At 42.2% G+C, this 19,507-nt stretch overlaps 2 protein-coding genes across 3 annotated transcripts in view; one reads left to right on the top strand and one right to left on the bottom strand.

Moving 5' to 3' along the window:
- Positions 1-19,507, top strand: part of SEC24C (SEC24 homolog C, COPII coat complex component) — a 110,894-nt gene that overhangs the window by 7,083 nt on the left and 84,304 nt on the right. Inside the window, exons 2-3 of the mRNA XM_065068479.1 lie at positions 7,630-7,753; positions 9,616-9,736. The gene's annotated coding sequence lies outside the window, so the exon portion shown is untranslated. The remainder of the gene's footprint in view (positions 1-7,629; positions 7,754-9,615; positions 9,737-19,507) is intronic.
- MYOZ1 (myozenin 1) lies at positions 1,141-17,842 on the bottom strand. Of its 2 annotated transcripts, XM_021284332.2 has the most exons (6): positions 17,664-17,803; positions 15,373-15,474; positions 13,561-13,739; positions 5,052-5,286; positions 2,540-2,699; positions 1,395-1,708 (listed from the first exon to the last, which is right to left on the bottom strand). In XM_021284332.2, exons 2-6 carry the CDS (start codon positions 15,446-15,448, stop codon positions 1,477-1,479), a joined length of 882 nt encoding a protein of 293 aa, XP_021140007.1. In that variant the 5' UTR covers positions 15,449-15,474; positions 17,664-17,803; the 3' UTR covers positions 1,395-1,476. The 2 variants fall into 2 exon arrangements, with proteins under 2 accessions (XP_005500118.1, XP_021140007.1); XM_005500061.4 differs by lacking the exon at positions 15,373-15,474 and having other exon boundaries at positions 1,141-1,708; positions 17,664-17,842.

Below are 19,507 nucleotides of genomic sequence, written 5' to 3' on the forward strand. Positions count from 1 at the left end.
TATGTGTGGCATTGATAAAACTGTTACAAAAAATGGAATAAACTTTAGTGCTGTGTATTTGAATAAATAATATACTGTGAGGTGCGGCAATGAGGGATGACGCATACCAGGACTCAGACAGAGATTCACGCAGAGGCAGAGATCTTAGGAAGGAAGGAGTGCAGAGCCTGGCCAAGGAGAGAGCTGACCTAGGCTGAGACCCTCTCTTTATTAGCCAGTGACAATTGATAGGCTTTACAGATGCAGGCCTGGACTAAGATGTTACATAAGATGTTTTTCCAATAATTGTTATTAAAAACACACCACACTCATGTTATGTTTGTTTCAGTTACATTCCCACTCATTCACAGACCAGTCCCAAGGACATTCACACATCCCATACGCTTGGGGGCAGTTATCCGGCCCAAGATACCATTCTCATGAGTCTGGGCTCTAACTTTTTACAATTATGAGAAACATACTTCAAAATAATCTGTCCAAGGCCCTTTATATATTATTATGTTAGTATTATGTCCTTGACTGTCCAGATGGTCATGTTAGTATTGATCTTCCTTTATCATCCAGGTGGCTGGAACCGCACATCTTGCTTTTCCACATTTTACTTTCCAGCAGTGATGGGTGTGAAATTATTTCTGTTGTAATGAAAGCTTTTTCTTTGTTGCTGTGTAATTAAGGGCAAGTCATCTCACTTGGATGTGCCTCTGTTCCTTCCTGACCTGACCTGTTGCCTTCTTAGTCTCTCTGTGTGGAAAAAAAAACCAAAACAAAACACCAACAACCCAAACCAAACCACAAAACCTACTTAAGCTATCACCTGTTTTATATTCTGGAGAACTGAGGAGTCTTAGGTGACAGTGAAATACCTTAATATGTCCGTTACACTGACAGGCTGATTTGCTATTTTATCTCTGATGATGTTATGATTACCTATATCATTTCCTCTCAAAGTCATCATTCTTTGCCATCAGTTTTGCAGTATTTATCTAAGCCACCTTGATGTATATCTGTCTTATGACCATCCCCATCAGCCCCTGGTCTTTCTTCCCATGCTAACAGTCTAGTTGTGAGACGATTGAAACTTTTGTTATTGCTGATCCACTAATTGATTCAGCAGCATTTTTAAAAGAGAAAACACAAAGGCTTTTTTTCCTCTTTATGTTTTATTACTTGTTAATATATGACAAAACAGACTTACTATGGAGCAGACAGGCAGCATTTAGCATTGCTAAACAGAAAAACACTTCCTAGTTTTGCCCTTTTATGCCCTGGTGAATAAAATTCTCCTTTCCTTCAAACTGTTTCTGATATGGATTAACACCACAGTGAAGATAAGTTTAGAACCTGCAAGGAACTTAACTGGGCTAAGAGCAAAAGAAAGGAAGGGCTGACAGAACTAGAGTTGCACTTTTCAGCTCTTTACTGTCAACTTGCAAGTAGAAAGGGCTGAGAAAAAAGAAAGGCCTTGGCAGTGGGGAGTTACAGCTCTTCTGTTTCACCATTCCTTGGCACATTGATCTCAGTATGGTACTCAGAGGAGTCTCCTGAAGGCATCCAAGGTATTGGGGTTCTGTTGAAGGAGGGTCTGTTGCTGAAATTTTGATTATATATCATGAGAGATTCCGGAAGCAAAGGGCAAATATCAAACTGAGGCACTTTGAAGGTCATCCGTTTGGCTGCTTTCTCATAACCCCCGTAAGGCATGGCAGTCCTGGCACAGAGGAATACATGGAGTTAGCAAACAGGTAAACAACGGCATTTAGAAAACAAATAAACTTTTCAAGATTGTAATTTTAACACTGTTGCAGTTGACTGGCCAACAAATCCTTCCCAAGAATATATACATATCCATTGCCTATGTACTAAAAAAGATTTAAAAACAAGCCTACTCCCCCGCTCCTGTGCACTTCCTTCACCACTATTGCATCAATCTCCATCAAAACATACACCTTGCACCCCTGTTGGTACCCCAGACATGTAGGATGCAGAGCCTGTGTTATTGCAGAAATGAGTGGGATTTGGGTTTGTCCTGGGTACCAATGTCCTGAGGCTATGGAAGTGGGTGGCAAAATTATATAGAGAGGTTAACATAAAATTGTTGCTGCACTAGAAATAATTGTAAAAAATTCAGTTCTTATTAGAAGCAACAGAAGATTCTGATTCTTATCTGAAGTATTGTGAATTACATGGCTTCTGATTATAAGTATTTTTCCTGAACTCTTGAACTTTAAGTGGCTGCAGTAATAAACAGTGGCAAACTAAATCTCCCTGGTCAAATGAGGCAAGAAAGAAAGGGAAAAAGGATTAAAGTCCTCTTATCCTGCAGCGTAGGTTTTCTGTCTATAAGTTGAATTAAAATCTCTAGCTTTTAATGTATCTTCTCTTTGTAGGCCTCCAAACATTTCATCCACAGGAGGCTGTGCAAAGCAAAATGACATGCAACTGAAATTTATTTACATTGCATAAGACAGGAGGGCTATGGCCAGGGTTATTGTCTTCTCTCATGATGAATAAACTGAATTGCATATTCAAGAGGACTTACCGGTTAAAAGACTTGTAATGGGGGAAATCAGCTTTGGGACTATATGACAGTAAGTCAATGGTGAACTGACTTTTGTCCTCAGGGCTGATACCCATTGCTCGTTCCCAGGGGGAGATGTAAGTTTTAAATATAGTGACTTTTTTGCCTCCTGACTTCCCATCTGTAAACAGAGGAAAGTAAAACACTCTAGTGAGATGACACTTACTCTGAATACATTGCCTTTCTGTATTCTGCTATTGAAGTTTAGACACCAGCTTTGTTTCCAGATTCTGTAACTGCTAGATCAAGTCTGAGATTTTATGGTTAGATTTCTCCTAAAAAAAAGAGTGTCATACTCCACTTACATCCTTATCCACAAAAGCAGGTGTACCACAGTCTAAAAGCTGCTTATTCAGGAATTTGCCTTAGAGCGTATATTTGAGAACTAATTCTTCATTGTTCTCTTTGGTTGCTCAAATAGAAACCTCTTACCCCAAGAACCAATGTCCTTACCCCATCATCTCTCTCACTATCTCAGGAAAAGCTTTATACAAGGCAAAATGCTAATTCCTAATTTACTTCTCTCTTCCCTGTCTGATCACAGCAGACATAACCTTTCCACATAAACCTTGTCATCCTCAGATGGAACAAACAAAGCCCTGACTGTAACTCCAAAGCTAGGTTCAAACTTCAAAGCTGGCTCTAACTGACTAAAAACCTTTAACCATCATATTTTAGGGTCTTAGCAACTCACAACCATCTTTACTAATGTCTTCCTCAGTAGTCTGTTCTTGAATGTTGTCAAATTACCATCTCCCTTTTCTCAGTATTTTTATAAGTTAGCATTTTCTTTGTGATTACATAAATGGACATTTCTATTTCCCCCCTCCTGAGCCAGGATGTCAAAGACAAATCTGGCTCAAACACCCCAGGATGGCTAAAAGCAGTTTGAAAATATGATGGGGTATCTCTCTGGAAGTTAAGATCTTGTCAAGAACAGAGCTGCATTTTGCTTTAAGTCAGATACTTGATGGCCAGAAATTTTAGGTTAGCTTCTGGCTGTTCCATTAAGCAAATGAGTAAATGAGCTTAGACAAGAGTTTTTTCAGTGTGTCTCTTTTTTTTTTTTTTTCTTCCAATTGTATATGATACCTCTTTGCTAGTAAGAGCATTGGTTGTTTATCCATATGTAGCACACTTTTAAGATTCTCATCCTTCAGAAACCTTAAAACTCCTGAGCAATCACTTTTGCTTAGGTTGATTAGGGCAGATGGGAATAATAGGTTAATGGAGTTAGACATTCTGGTGTTTTCATGGTGCTACAGTTTGTGTAGAAAACAGAAGTCCTTATGAAGTAAGTGGCAAAGAATGATCACTGTTATCTGAAACTTTCTTCATCACACCTTCTTTCTTTGTGTTGCTTATTTTCTTAAAACCATACCAAACCCTAGGCTTTCCTGGTTTCAGATAATTGCAGACATGTCCAAGAATCTCATTTTCCTTAAAAAACTAAAAAACAACTACCCCCCTCTTTCTGTGTGAAGGACTTAAACTAAGTAGTTTAGAAGTAAATTGATTGCTGGGGTTGAAAAATAAAAGCTGTTGGGATCCATCTCTGCAGTAAAAGCTGTGGGATGATGTTAATCCTCTTCCTCTGTGCACACAGAAATAGGATAACAATGGAGAAAAAATCTCCTATTGGAAGACAGAGAGTGTACACAGATTTCTTTTTCTCAGGGATGCTCAGAAATCTAAAAGCTGATTTTGATATAAAATGCACATTCTTCCGGAATGAAAATGAAAAACCGTGGATTTTACAAGTCACTCATTTGGTCATTTATGACAGCAGTTCCTGGTTCCTGGGCAAATTTGCTTTTTCTTGTAAAATCCCATAGGAACTGCTAAAATGGCAATTTCACCTGCTGATTTGCATACAAAGGATTTGGTTCTGGAGGTTTCTGGCCAAACTAAACAGAGGATAAAATTGAGCAAGGACTAAATTCAACAAAAAGTACTTTTACTTGTAAAGATATCACTTCAGTAGACCAGTGGTGATTACCAGATATTGCTGTTCCCTTCTGAAGGTTATCCAAAAAGTCCTGTTAATTTAGGTGGAAACTTTAATTTGAAAGCAGGGCTAATATACTCAAGACTGATGTGTCAGGTCAGGCTATTGGGCTAAAGAGCTAAAACTAGTACCTCCAATAGCAGCCAGTGTGCAACCCTTGAAGGAAAGGGGATGCCATACTGGCATGCTGCTGCGTCATCCTTAGGAGCTCAGTAGTTAAGTTTCCTGTCATGTCTTTGGTCCAGCCAAGGCAGGTATTTCTGTTTCTTGTCTATGACTGAGCAACACAGAAGCATGCAAAGTAAACTATCATGCTAAAGGCCGTTCAACTTTTCTAGAATTTGCAGTGGAACTTAGTTTGGAAGAATTGCTGTTGTCTTCACATTAATTTACTTCTCCCTAAGAGTAAGGTGGGCATGATCTCTGATGGCTTTCGCTGTTTCTTGTTCTTGCAGAGATACTTGCCTTTATCAGTACCATCGCCTCCTTCTCCACCACTTCCAGCCGATTCCCCCGCATGCTCTCCTCCGCTGTCCCCAGGGCCTCCTTTACTCCCAGGCCTGGCAGGACCAGCGGGATGCTGCTGCTTAGTGGAGCCATGCTGCCCAGCTGTCACTCCTCCTACCATCCGCCCGTGGGCATAGCCATGAGCATCCTCCCCATAATGCCCTCCTGGTGGGATGAACTTCTGAAAGTGATCCTAGGGCAGGAGAAAAGAGAGTAGGAATCCCTGTTACAGAACATGGTCTATTCACATTCACAGGGTTGGGTCCCCAAACGTGAACTCCCAAGTCTCCGTGTTCTGACCAGTTTTGTGTCTCAGTTACAAAACCAGTGGCAAAACTTCAAGTTATTCTCTGTATTCAGTACAGGAGCAGTTGTAGAACAGCAGCAAGGGCGATGGAAGCACCTTTTAATGGAAACCTCATCTCATTTGATCAGGGTGAGGAGAGGGGGATCTGTGTATTGTCCCCAGCAGTGATCAGTATGAAATACAGGTGCAAGGGAAAGGAAATAGGAAATACAGGTTTTGCCAGAGCAGGTAAAGGTCCAGACAGATGCATTGGCTGACCTGTGGGAAAGCAAGCTGGACACAAAAAAGGAAGTGTTTTCCTGTCAAGGTGAAGATTGAGCAGCTTGATTACACTGTGTGAAGCAAGTTTTTCAGGGCACCAGAACAACGGGGTGCTTGTGACAACGTAAAAGCCCGTATGTCTGTTTTCCATATATATGAAGGTCTGCATGGGGAGGGGTATTTGCACATTGAGAAAGGTTGAAGAAATAGCAACCCAGGAAAACATGAAAGACTACTTGGAGACCACAAGAGGAAAATAACAAAAAAAGGAAGGGTTCTGTTTGTAGCAATATAGGCATTAACGAACCAAATCTAACCAGCAACAAGGCAAGAAAGCAAGCTGTAACCATCAGTAAAATCAAGTTGGCCTTATTGTCCAGGCCATCCACTGTACAGGCTAGAAGGCACAATCCCTGCAGTACATTGTGAGAAAGCAAATGGTACATGCAGGTTTTATAGACCTTGTGGTGGCAGCACAGGGTCCTGTCTTTGCACACAGCAATTTTAATAAATACTTGTGTGAAACAGAAACTGATATAATATGCTTGGGAAAACGTTTTATGTATTGGTCATGATATCAAAGCTTGACTCCTATCAGATATAAAAAGTATCTCTTGTGTTTTACAGCCCACACAGCTCTGTAATACAAGTAACCTGGGTTATGTGTCACAAATGGGCTTTCCTGTTAGATGAGGGGATTGCCTATAGATGCACAAAGATCCAACAAATACAGCTGAAGCTGAATGAATCTGTGGCTCCTCATGCTGCAATTCTGCTTCTGTAAATTCATCTCAGGCAGTTAAAGAGAGACAAGAGTGCCAACCTCAGAGCTGGCTCTCGAAGGGTTAAGGCTTCCTCAGGGCTCTTACACCTAGAACAGTTTAGCAAAAAGCAGCTTTCCAGGCTGTAAACAGGCTTCCAAGGCCAGCTGTTCGGTCAGCTAAAAATAGATGAGAAGTGAAAACCCCACAAGGCTCAAGGCAGAATTATCTAACCCTCTGCTCCCTGTGTCTCCAGCAACAGTGTCCAGGGTTTCACAGCAGGTCACCAGGCTGCAACCCAGGCAGGCAGCCAGCTGCATGCTGAAGTGACAGAGCTGGTGCCCCCAGGGCCTTGAGGGACTGCCTGTCCTCCTAGCTGTACGGAATTCCCTTTTTAGGAGCAGAGGAGATAATGTTCCTCTGAATGTCAGGAAGCACCGAGAAGCAAGAGGATTGTGAGCATTAAGCTGTACACAGGAGCTAGCAGGGCAATCTGTTCAATTATGCATGGGAGCTATGTAGCAGTAAAAAGGCAAACTAAAAAAAGGGGGTTTTGAGGGCTAGGGGTCAGAATGAGCTTATTGTCAAAATGCTAATGTACGTGACAGGTTAATGCTTCCACTGATTTGCTCAGTAATTTGAAAACATTATTAGTATCTGTTTTCCTTCAGGTTTCATCCATGCTGTGTGCGCTTCCTCAGAATTAAACGCTTATTTCTCTTTTCCTCTGGCTACTTACATGCACTCTCCTTAAAAAAAAAAAAAAAGTCACCAAACATCAGCATAACATAAGCTACAGTAAAAAGGGCTGGTTTGATTTTGTGCATAGCAGTATTTGATGTGACCAGCAAGGGGTATCATTGCCAGCTGATGTTATTTTAAATTGCAGTGTTAGCACTGAGCAGGAGTGAAGTTTCTCTGAAACACAAGGTCTGCCTCAGGAATGTCACAGTTAAATCTTATTTAGCTGCAAATGAAATTATTTTGATTGGTCTCAGGCTAGTTCATAATTCTTCATGGAGCTGCCGGGAAAACATCCTACATTCAGCAGACATCTCCATTCAGATGGGAAAGACCCCTTTTCCATGCAATAACCCAGTCTACTCATGTGCTAGAATAAAAACGTAATTTAGTTCTGGCCACCACAATAGATTGTCTTCGTTCAAATTAATAGCAGAATCTTTTTTATTTTTTTTTCCTATAACAGGAGGCAAAGACAAATTCATCTTTTTGAAATCTTGAACTTCAGTGGATTCAAACAAGCTCATTCCAAGAGAGCAGAGCTCAGGAATAGCAGCTTCAAGCAGGAGTCTTGAGGTAGTCAAAGCTGGGTGAGTGCAGCCTTGACTCTGGTACTTACAGCATGCCTCTGGTCGGGGTGTTCGGAATGAAATATTACTTACACTTGAGGGGAATGTATGTCTTGGGCCATTGCTAACAGGATGTGGAGCTGATTAACCCTGTTGGTGGAAGTCCCAGGAGAGAAGCCCAGGAATGTCAGTCCAGAAGGATGAGAACCTTCTCTTGGCTTTGGGGCAGGTCACACAGAATCTCTGTAACAGGGTCTGCCTGTCTGTGCTTTACTGGAGTTAGTGGATGTTATCCATCCCTGGGCATCCCTAAATCCACTCTAACAAGAGAACAACTGTGGCAAGTTCATGTGATGTGTAGTCCCCTGGGTTGGCTAAACAAATGGGGCTCATGTTTTTGAAGACCTTAGTGCTAGCAAGAGCCTGATCCTGCAGGCTGAGTGCCTAGAATGGATTAATTCTGAATTCTCTAGGGCTACTGCGCGTGTCTCATGAAAAATAGATAATGAAAGATGATCCAGCTAATGGAGCTGAGGTCTCAAAGTATCTCAAGGCCCTGACGTCACTGCAGGCCGTCCTCAGGAGGAGACACCGTGTGCTTCCCATCAGCTCCTTGCTGTGCCCTAAAGAGGATGATTGAGGCCACCAAATGTGTTTCTATTTCCACCTCACTGATAAAGAGCTTCCCAAAGGTTTGATGCCTATGTGGTTACTAACACTTCTGAAGTTACTGTGACTGCGTCCTGGCAGCTATTGAAATACTCCTTAACGGTGGGATGGGAGATTTAAAATTCAGACACTTGGAAAGACTGCCTGCTGTTTTTATTGAAGTGTGTGCCTTGGTCCTTAATTTTGAGTTGTATAGCCTTAAACCTATGATTCGCTTATAAAAAAAGGATGAAAATAAAAGGTAACCTCAGCTGTTAAAGTATCTTAAGCTATTTTTTAAAAAATATGCTTCCCCAAGAGGCACAGTTCAGTGGGTTCAGCTCCTGCTTTCTATTTCCAGGTCTACTTCTGACTTGCTGTTTAATCTTAGGCAAACTATTTTTCGCTTCTGTGCCTGAATTTACCCACCTAAATAGCAGGAAATTTTATTCAATACTACCCAGAGTTATTTATATCTTCTTTGTATATTTTATATAATTTTTGCCACATTTTGTTTGCGGATGAAAGAAACCGAGTTTCAGAATTTTGGTGGAAAATAAAAGGATCTTCCTCTCTGTCATTTTACTGTTTCTACACCAGTTACCTCTTGAGTAAGAAGGCATCAGACTTCATGTTCGCTCTTACACAGCTTTGTGTATAGTTGGGACCTCTAGCTTTTCTGCACCAAGTCCAGCACAGCAAGGCTCATTTTGTTTGAAAAGATACATCTCAGCTCACTCACTCCACTTGGGCCATAACATGAGACTCGTATCTCAGCTTGTGGTTATCCTGTTACGTTCGTTCAAGAGGTTTAATACTCCCTGCAGAACAGACTTCCTAGAAAGAATGCTCTCCCTAACACTTTTGCTTTAACCCTACATCTGGAGATCTTGACTGGCATTCTTCTAAGTACATTAAGGGGCAAACAGAGCCATCAGTGCACACTTGTGCATTTAACCAAGTAGCTGCATGGTATCATCTTTGTTCCTCTGTCCTTATGCTTTCCTTCACACACTGTATCATGTCTGGATATTTAGCATGGAAGATCTCTGAGGCATGTTAGTTGTGTACTTCTGTCTGTACCACCTTTGGTGTTGTAACATAGCCACTTCCACTTTCTTCATGCCACATCTGCTTAATCCTCTGGGTTCTCGTTCAGCAGTAAAAAGAATACAGGTAACTCCAGCATTATACAGAACAGTAATCCAATTCTTTAACCTTTTTTCACTTCCTAGGTTTTGTTTCGCATTTGATGACCTCCTGACCTGAGGTCCATTGAAATCACTTGTCAACACAGGTTCAGCTTGTTTTCACACAAGCATTGCCAAGATGTGGAAGCTGCATTTATTTTAACTGGTGGGTGAGTCTGAGAAAGTACTACGGTGTAGTTTTTTGTTTCTGGGTCTGCGGTTTGTTGATGTACTACAGCTGATAATTGTCTACTCAGATATTGGTTATTCCACCTTCCTAATCATTTTAATTTAAGATCCGGTAGGTAAAGCAGAAAGAAGCAAGGGGAAAAAAGAGGCAAATCAAGTCTTTCTCCTGCGTGTGACCCAGATCAGGCCACAGGTTTTGAGTAGCAGAAAGACTATTTGTAAGGATACTCACTGGAAGGAAAACAGCATAACAGCAACACTCAGAAAGCGTAACTATGGGTTTGTTTTCAGTTTCCCCTTAGTAATAGCCGGAAGGTCTTACACAGAGGTTCCCAAAGCAGCAGTGGGCCCTGAGAGGAGTTAAATCAATAATGAGTGGGACTGGAAGGCCAAGAAACATAGTTTCACATTATCTTGATCTGTTTGAGGGCAAACAAATTTAGCATTATGAAGTGATGAAAAGGTCTGTGAACTGCTGATATTGCCAAGCAGTGAAGTGGGATTTAGGAGACCCAGAGACAAGACTGAGACCCTCTCTATGATTTTGGGTGACTCATTAATCTACCCCATGGTTCAGTTTCACCTTTAAAAAATAAATGTCATAATTTCCTTCATGCTGTAGTTGGTCAGATTCTACAGTAATAGAGCACGTAGCAAGATAGGATTTCATTGTGGTCTTCAGCCAGTAATAATTACATCTTGCAGCTCCGCAGTGAGTTTGATAATATCCCCTGAGACATGGAGAGAACCACAATGCCTGCAAGAGGGTGGCAGAGCCTGGAGTGAAAAGAAGAAATCCTTCTGATTTACTAGACAGAGCTCAGCAGAGCCCAGCTTCTCCAGCACAGCACCAAACAGAGGACGTCACATGAACGCTCCCAGTTTGGCAGGATATCAGTGTACTAAAAGTGTCAAACTCAGCCCTCGCTAAAAACATCCCCTTGTACTGTATATCTGCAAGAGAAGAGGGTCACGGTATTGAAAATAGTGATACAGTAGGGAGTGCCTTTCATCATGCTCATGTTGAGAATGGTCGGTCCTTCTGACTGTGGGTTTAGTTACCATTTGCTTTTAACTGGATGGGTAGAGCCACAGCAGTGACAGACTGGTGAGTTCTCACTTCTGCATGGAGCTGTCTGATGTTTATGCACACACAATATACGTGTTTTCTCCTCTACAAGTAAGGAGAGTGATCTGATTGTCCGGTGTGTTTTTTTGGGTGGAGGAGAAGGAGGAGGAGAGAAGCAGGAGGGTGGATCGATGACACGTGACTGCTGAGATCTTCTCCCTTGAAGGAAGGTTTATGGCTACAGCACAGGCTATTCTGGGACCCCTTATATGGTTTGGATTTATTTTTAATAACCTTTCTCTATTTGTTTTTATGTTACATTACCTTGCTGTTAAACTTTTTTTGGGGAACGAAACAATCTGTACTTCATCTCAGACCTTTCTTGCCCTGTTTTGCCAAGCGTGTCCTGAGAATATTCTAAGACAGTTAAGAAACCTATGATACAAAAGCAGAAAACACATAACCAGCTTTATATCCCTTTGAGGTTCCACAGCATTAAAGGCACAAGGACTTCTTTGGAATGGGGAACAAAGGGCATGAAAATCAACTGGGAGGGGAGAGTAACTGGAAGTAGCAATAGGAATTCTTCACGCTGCAAGTATCTTCCTCCCACAGTTCCCTTTTTTTTTAAGCCTTCTTTTCTGCATCTACCTTTGATCAGAGCCAGGAGCAAGAAAGGAAAGGAATAGAAAACCAATCAAATATTACTATCAAAAGGGCTTTTTGGTGAAAGTTATTTGTTGCTAATGTCATGCACCATCCTGATGGTCTGGGAGATAGCAGCAAGGCCCCAGATCTGTTGCCTTTACCTGCCCAAGAGCAACCAGCTCTCTGAGAGGATGGCTCAGCTGCTGCAATCGCACAGCTTTTCTTCCCAGCACTCTGCCTGCCAGCAAAGGCGCCAACTCCTGCTGGCTGTGGTGATGAGAACAGTTATCCACAGAGGCCGCGGGTGCAGCCTGGCAGAGTCCTTGCACTGAGCACACAGGGCAGCCAGCAAATGGGAACAATTATGTTTGTGATCCTGCTAAGCTGAGCCTGAGCGAAGACTGTAGGGCGGACAAGTCTTCCTGCACTGACCAGTGGAGATTTGTTACCTGAATGATGGATGTGGAGAAAAGATAGCCCTGAGGGTGAATCATGGAAGATTTTAAAGCAGAGTACCAGCTGCTGTTGGGAGACCACGCCGTTGTTCTCACATAGCAAAGCCATAAAGAAAATTCTAAGCTTTTTAGGGTCTTATCTAACTCTCAGATACCTTCCTCCACAGCACAGTATCTTACAGTCTTGCTCAGAATGCAGGGGAGCAGAAGTGTTCCTACAGAACAGAGGGAGAGATTCACTACAGAAAGGGTATAGAGTGAATGTCAGGCATGGATGAATAAACGAAGTGGAAAAAAGTGCTAACAAAAACGAAGCGATTGTAATCAGCCTTTGTAATGTCAGTCGTGGAGGAACACTGCATGTCCAGTTTTGTGTCAGTTTGTCACAGCTCATTCACTTTGTGTTTCTGTGATTGGACCCCTTAAGCGACACTCTCAAGTTTGTGAAAGTTTGGAGTTCAGCCTTTTTATTCTTTCACCTTATTATTTTCTCACTCCTCACTGCAGCAGATTCTGACATGTGAACCTGGCCCTCATAAGTTTTAGGAGCTCTGAGATTGCTGAGTATTTATAAAAACAGCTTCAATTTCTCTGGGATTTTCATCTGGAGTCCAAAGTTCAACACACCATTCATTCTGGTATCTTTTCTAGGGGAGAGCTCACTGAAGAGATGAACTACTAAAGTGCAAAGAGATGAGGAAACTGCCCAAAGTCTAACAGCATTGGAAATGCTTGCTATGTCTCTGGTTTGTCATCCCTCACATGCTATCTGACCTACTGTTGTAATTTCAAGTACTATTTTTTTTCAGGCATCTTTCCACATCCTGCTTCCCAAACTGTCATTTTTAAGAAGTGAACTACAAAGATTTACTTATTGCTGCTTTTGAAAACATTAGAGGGCTAAAAAATAACATGTCGACTTTTACTATTTTGGTTGAATTTCTTTGGACTGGAAAATGGACGCCATAAAGGGATAAAATGACACATAATAAATTTTAAACAACATCAGAAAAGGAGATGCTGCATCAAAATGCATATGAACCTGAAATATTTTCTGTTTGTTCTACTGAACTGCTGACAATCATGTGAAAGGAGACTTTCATTTGTAAAAGTTTAAGTATCTTCAAAAGACTTTACACCAGGAACTAGCTGTAGAGAGAAGCACAAAGTTTAAATAACAGTACTAATTCATGGGAAAGGGGGAAAAAAGAACGTCTGGATTTATACACCATATCTAATAGGAAAATACTTTAAAATAAAACACACATAGCTTCTAGCAAACAAACTAAAAACATTGCAGAAATGGAAGGGGTACAAAAACAGTTAGTCCTGCCCTGTGCCGCTCCGAACACCTGCCGAACATGAAGTCTTCCCTCATCACTCAGTGCTGAATTTTCTCACGCTTTTGCATGTGTGATACTAAATATTTACCAAAGGGATCTAATGCTGCTGCCAAAAGGAAATAAAACTTGTACATTTATATAATTTTGGCTTTTTCCTGCACTTCTTTGCCAGTTGATTCCACCCTTTCCCTCCCAGCCTATGCACATACAGACAGGCGAAAGGTTGGGCATGCTCCATTGCTGTTTCCCCTGAGTCTATGGAGCAACTTTTTAATCTCCAACCTACCACAGAATTGTCGGTGAAGGCATCAGGGTTATTCTCATAAATGAACTTCTCCACCCTCAGCTGGCGTAACTTGAACATCTTGGATCCTTTGTTAGTGAGGAGAGAAAGCTCTTCCAGCATCACATCTCTGGGGATGCTGATCTTCTTCCCCAGGTTCAGCTTGGACTCTTGTGGCATGGCTACAAAACACATGAAATGGGACACTTTAGGAAGTGCTCTGTCCAAGTCTATTGTCCATTGCTTCCCAGCATCAGTAGTGACTTCAAAGCAGCCAAATTCTCTTTTAAACTAAGTTTTTTGGAAATAACCTATGCACCAAATTTTTACATTGATGACCCTTCGGATTTAGATGCATGGGATTTACTATGGATTGTAATCAAGGCAAATCTGCTCAGAGAAGAGTTGCATAAGTTGGATGCACGTGTCCCACAGCTGAAGCACCTCAGTCAGAGCAGCAGATTCCTTAGCACTGCTGCAAAATGCACCGCTGCCTTGTCCGGTTACTGCCCCACTCTCACCGCCCCTCCTCTGGAGTCAGATGAGTGTCCGTCAGCCCTTCGCATTGGGCTGAAACATGATAAATAAAGACATCTCTGGTGTGCTTTGGTTTAAAGATTATCTTGAAAACCTGTCAAGATTCAATGTTATTATATATTTTTGTTTGTTTGTTTTCAGGAGAATTTTTAAAGGGAAAAGTAGTTCTCTTCAAGTCTTAATACACTGGTTATTAATAACACCTTTTCCATTTAATTTGGTACCACCAATTCTCCATCAAAGCGATAGATTCAAACATTTTCAGTGTAAAAATCTTGCAGAAATGCAGTTAAAGCTTTTCATTCAGAAACAAGAAACCTTTCCTAGGCTTTCCTTTTTTCTCTATTAAGCAAGTTTAGGACCACTTATCCACCTCTACATTTACAACAGAGAATTAATCTCCATCCTTAAAATAGTATAAAATGGGTATAAACCAATTTATTTTATTAGACATTCTCTGAAGAAATTATTATTTTTTTTAGCAAACCAGTTTTATATAGCGCTATTTCATGGCACACGAGGAAATGCCCTTTTACTGAAAAGTGGATTTTTACTTACTTGTTTACTCGAATAAAGGATTAGGAACAAATAGAAAAATATGTACAGGTATCCTAACAAAGAAGTCTCTACAGCCCTTTTTGGGGACTGAAGAAAGGGACAGCACTGTATTATTACTTTTCAAAACCTCTAAAAATCTTCTCCATGCTGTCAAAAGTATAGAGAAGATAAGGATATCACAGTTAATTAAAAGTCATCCTACCCAATACACAGGCATTCTGTAGAGAGAAAAACATCCCAGGTTATATTATTCCTGCAGTATTACTCCCTCTCAGAGACTTTGATTTTTTCAACTAATGAGTCCTGGAATCAAAGAAATTCTCTCACATGGAGGAAAAACAAATCAGAGGCAAAGGTTCTAAGAGAGAGAACAACACAGAACGTAACAAGGCACTGCAATATTGATACCCATAAAGATCATGTCCTCTTTCTGTTCACAGTGATGCACAGCCAAATTAATGCTGCAGGAGCATATGGGTTTACAAAGTGTAATCTAGGTCTATATTTGACATGAATGTGTGTGCAATGCTTTTGTACCATAAATTAGAAAATGTGAAGTGGTTGAAGGCTGAGCTTTAGTAATATTTGTGACTCTGCCTCCTGGTGTGTTCACTGCATGTCTGCTCTGGGAGTTCAGTCACACAGAGTGTGAAATTTTAAAGGCTGAAATTCAGGTCGAAATCCAAACAATTCTCAGGTGTGCAGTTTTGCATATCTTACCTTCGTGTGTCAGCTTCCCAATGAGTTTAGTGGACTTTTTCCTTTTAACAGGAGCAGGAGTCCCTGCAAGGGGCATTCCCACAAAGAGTTCTCTGCTTTGCTCTAAACACACAAGGAAATGGAGAATGAAACACTGCAAAGGTATTTCTTGCCTCCCTTTTAGTTGCCATCAATAGTTAAGAGATATATGGCCTTCATTTCACACACAAGTTCTTTTCCATCCCTTTCACATGAAGGAGCTAGTAAATCGTATCATCCCATACAGAATATGATCAACAGGCCATTGTGGTGGTTGTTCTCTGGAGATTTAGCATTATGACTCAAAATATGGCAGCAGATCACAGCAGAAGCATTGCCAAGGTGCCATATAGCGCTGTTATCCAAAATAGGCATTTTAATTGCAACATGGCAGCCTCCCAGCACCCACGTGCGCCACAGTGGTGCTCTGTTATTACCTTGTGCTGCAGTAACAGAATGTCAGTTTGAAAATCTGCTCTACCATTCCATATTATAATACCATGCAGTTATCATTAGATAGTTATATATATTTCTGTTTAAAGATTTTAGGTCTGTCCATGAGTTATTTGGGAGTATTTTGAATAATGTGCAAGTTTCGTTTGGATAATTACGTAGTCCTATTAGAATTAGAATAGGTATTCAGAAAACCAGTAGACTGCAAGTTCTGGGGGAAAAAACAAACCAACCAACCAACCAACCAACCAAAACAAACAACAAACAAAAAAACCCAAATCCTAAGTAATTCTGTCTTTTATGACTCGTACTGTTTTGTTACAGAAGGGCTGGAGGAAGAATGCCCAGGCAAACTTGGTAAAGGAAAAGTTGTTCACCCAAGTTGTTTGAAGTCACTTGCACCTGTATCTTACGTATTGATTTTATCACAAAGCATTTTGCAGGGGGAGGAGGAGAAGAGGGAGATTTCTTCTGATACAGTGTTCCCCATCTCTGTCCTCAGATGGGATGAGAGATCTGTACTGCAAAGTCAGGGAAAAATAGGAGAAATCTCAGCAATTCCACTTCAGGCAGCTTCTCAGAGTCCTTCTTGGGGGTTATCGCACATAATGTAAGTAGGCCAAACATCTTGCCTTTGCTTCAGCACTGCTCATGCCCAAACAAAAGCATATAGAAGGACAGATCCTCACCTGAATACAGTGCAATACAAATACAAATGAGCAAAGGCCCACTGGCTTCAGCAATAGCAGACAAAAACTAACCATCTCTGTCCTTGTGCTTCTTTGCAGTTTAGTTGCTTAGAATTTCAGAACTGAAGACGTTGAAGTGTGAGTTATATTTTAGAACTAGCAAGCAAGCAGCTGGCTCTAGGAGTTTGTACACTGCCCTTGTTGTGATCAAGACATTTTAGCCTCTTATGTATATTGCAGTTTCATTCCACCATTGCTACTTTTGCAACATGATTTTCCTGTGATGAGGTGATGGTAACTGCTAAAAGCCCAGCTAGAGTAAACCAGCTCCAATCTCGTTGTCAGATACTCTCTTGGATTACTTTTTCTTTCAGATTTCCAAGCTTTTCTTTTTACTGGGATGCTCTCCATGTAGTTCACATCATAAAAGAGCCCATCCTGGTGTATTCCCAGAGCAAGCGTGAGCAGGTGCAGCCATAAAGCACGCGCTGCACATTCTCCTCGAGCAGCCAGACATCTGCTTGGCTATATAAAAGAAGCAGGCCCTGCTTGACAGGGAAGGGGCAATGCTGCCAGCAGCGGGGGGGGGGTGGGAGGTTATGGCCCAAGTGATGGGTCGTAAGACTGGTAAAACAGAGGGAAATAATCTGTATGCCCCAAACGTGGGCTCCCTGGGTCAAGGCAGAACAGGCTGGCTCTGGTGGAGAACCATGCTCCTCTAGCACACTCATTCCCAAGGAGCAGCGAGGGCAAGTCTGTCTCATTCTGCTGTCCTCCTTTACTAACTGGGGAGTGGAAAACCTGCTGCATGCAATGCGTCCAGCGAAAGGAAAGGGGCAGCAGTCTTTCAGTACGGACAGGGTCCAGAGCTACACTGGGACTGCTGCCCTTTCAGCCACCCTGCTGCAGGGAGGTTGCTGGAGCCCCAGTCCCATCCTCCCCATTATCCCAGACATAAATCTAGGGCCACAATTATCCTTTTCTCCCCTGAACTCTATCAATTGCTGCAATTCCTCTCTTCTTCTGCATCAGTCTTTGCGGCAGTCATTTATTTGGTTTTGCCGCAAACCAAACCAGTCTTTACCCCCTCCAGCACCTGCTCCAAACTATTTTGCTGCCCAGTCAACTCACCTCAGGCTTGCAGCACCAGGCTCAGGCCAGCTCACACTCCTGCCCCAGAGCTCGGCTGTGGGCTCCTTCCTCCCAGCCCGTGTCTGGGCGCTGCTGGGGAGGCTTGTCCAGCAGCCCCGCTCACCCAGGGTGCCTGGGCGCAGACAGGCTCTGCCCAGCACAAACTGCTGATGCGAAGTGCTGTGAATTTGACTCCTGAAGGCTGCTCACACAGGCATCCTGCAGTTATTAATAGCCAACAGCCCAGAGGACAGAGTCTCAGATAGCACCACCACCAGCCCCAAGGAGAGGGAAAAGGAAAAGGTTGCTCCTCAGGCCTCCTGTAGTCACTGCCTCAGTTCCCAGGTAGAGCAGGCACTCCATAGGTGCCTCACTTCAAATCAACATGCCATTCCCCTTCCTCCTCCTATCCTGCTTGTCAGTAATGCCTCAATAGCTCTCTTGGGTCTTGCTCTGTTTTATACCCTCCTTCTGTCCCCTCCTCACTCCATCATTCAACCCAGTGTCCTCTAGGCTCTCATACATACTTCCTAAAATGACAGGCATTTAAATAATACACAGAAAGCACAGAAGAAAAATTATTGTATGCATGAAGCAAGAAGTAGTAGGAAAACCAGAAAGTCTAGAAAGCTCTTTACAGAGTTCTAGGAAGTAGCTGTGTAGTGTGTAGTACGTATGGGAAAGCCAGCAGAATCAAATAGCAAGGAAACTGATTTCCTGTTTCATGACAGAAATAGGTTTGATTGCCTGCATTTGGTGTGGCTTTGTACATGCAAATGACTCCCCTTCTTTAGTTCCTGTTCATTATGAGGCAAGTCTCCCTGGTTTTTCCCTCAAACCCAGTTGAGTCCTGGTTCTAGGATGAAGGGAACCTATCTAACTTTACTGGATTGGTCAAGATGCACATACCTTTCAGCTTCTATGTAAAGCATAATTCCTACAGAAAACTGTCTTCCTAGTTCACACTGGATCAAAATCAAGTTGTCCACTGAATAAAGCTAGAGTCTACTGGGGGGAAAAATCCCCAAAATACAGCTGTAATTGTAGTAGAAAATCACCTGCACAGAGAATTTCAAGCAAAGTCGGTATAAGAGAACAACAGGAGGGAGTCACTTTGCCTTTTCCTAGATTTTGCACTTGGTTTTGCCTGCACCAAATATGTATAAAACTTCCCAGTGTGATAAGTGGGAAAGCACAAAGCATTAACCCCCCAGTACTGTTTGGAAGATCCTGTATTAGAGTGCTGTAACATACCTATGGGCAATAATCAGCTGTTACACGCTGCTTGGAGTCAGGGCATGTATGGCAACCTCCTGGCCTAAAGTTTCCCATTTTCCTCTCACTTGCGTCCATATAACCACTATCCATACCTCGTGTTGTGATTTAGTACAGCTTTTATTCTCCCTCATTTGTATCTACTGCAACACCATGTTGTAAGCTTTACACTATCAAAAGAGTGCTCTGTCCTTCACTAAGCCCAGAAGATACACCCCCTGTGAGGGCCAAATGGCCTAAATCCTGTCCCCACACTCCCATGCTGGTGATCTGGAAGTAAGTCCCCGGAGCTGTGCCAGTGTAAAACAGGTGTAGGGGATTGCACAACCAAACTGTAAACACCCACTGCCTGCTCCGAGCACCATCACTGAGCTTCACGCCTGGTGAAGGAATTTACATCTGCACAAAGCTGGAGGGTGTCAAATACTACTGTGACAACTGACCATCGCTCCACACTTCACACCCACTCTGCACAAGTGCAGGTGGCCACCGAGGAGCAGGTCTCTCGGTGCTGGCCAAGCCCTGTTCACTGCAGGTTGTACAGAGATAAGTATTTTTTCACCACATTT

This window comes from Columba livia, chromosome 6, assembly GCF_036013475.1.
Source record: "Columba livia isolate bColLiv1 breed racing homer chromosome 6, bColLiv1.pat.W.v2, whole genome shotgun sequence".
In the NCBI taxonomy this organism is placed as follows: Eukaryota; Metazoa; Chordata; class Aves; order Columbiformes; family Columbidae; genus Columba; species Columba livia.

Bases quoted from the DNA above. Each gene is read 5' to 3' on its own strand.
- MYOZ1 (XM_021284332.2), bottom strand. From the start codon at position 15,448: ATGCCCCTTGCAGGGACTCCTGCTCCTGTTAAAAGGAAAAAGTCCACT. The intron at 2,700-5,051 runs GCAAGTATCTCT...CTCTGTTTACAG, and splicing joins AGGCGATGGTACTGATAAAG to ATGGGAAGTCAGGAGGCAAA. The intron at 1,709-2,539 runs GTAAGTCCTCTT...CCTCTGTGCCAG, and splicing joins CATTACAAGTCTTTTAACCG to GACTGCCATGCCTTACGGGG.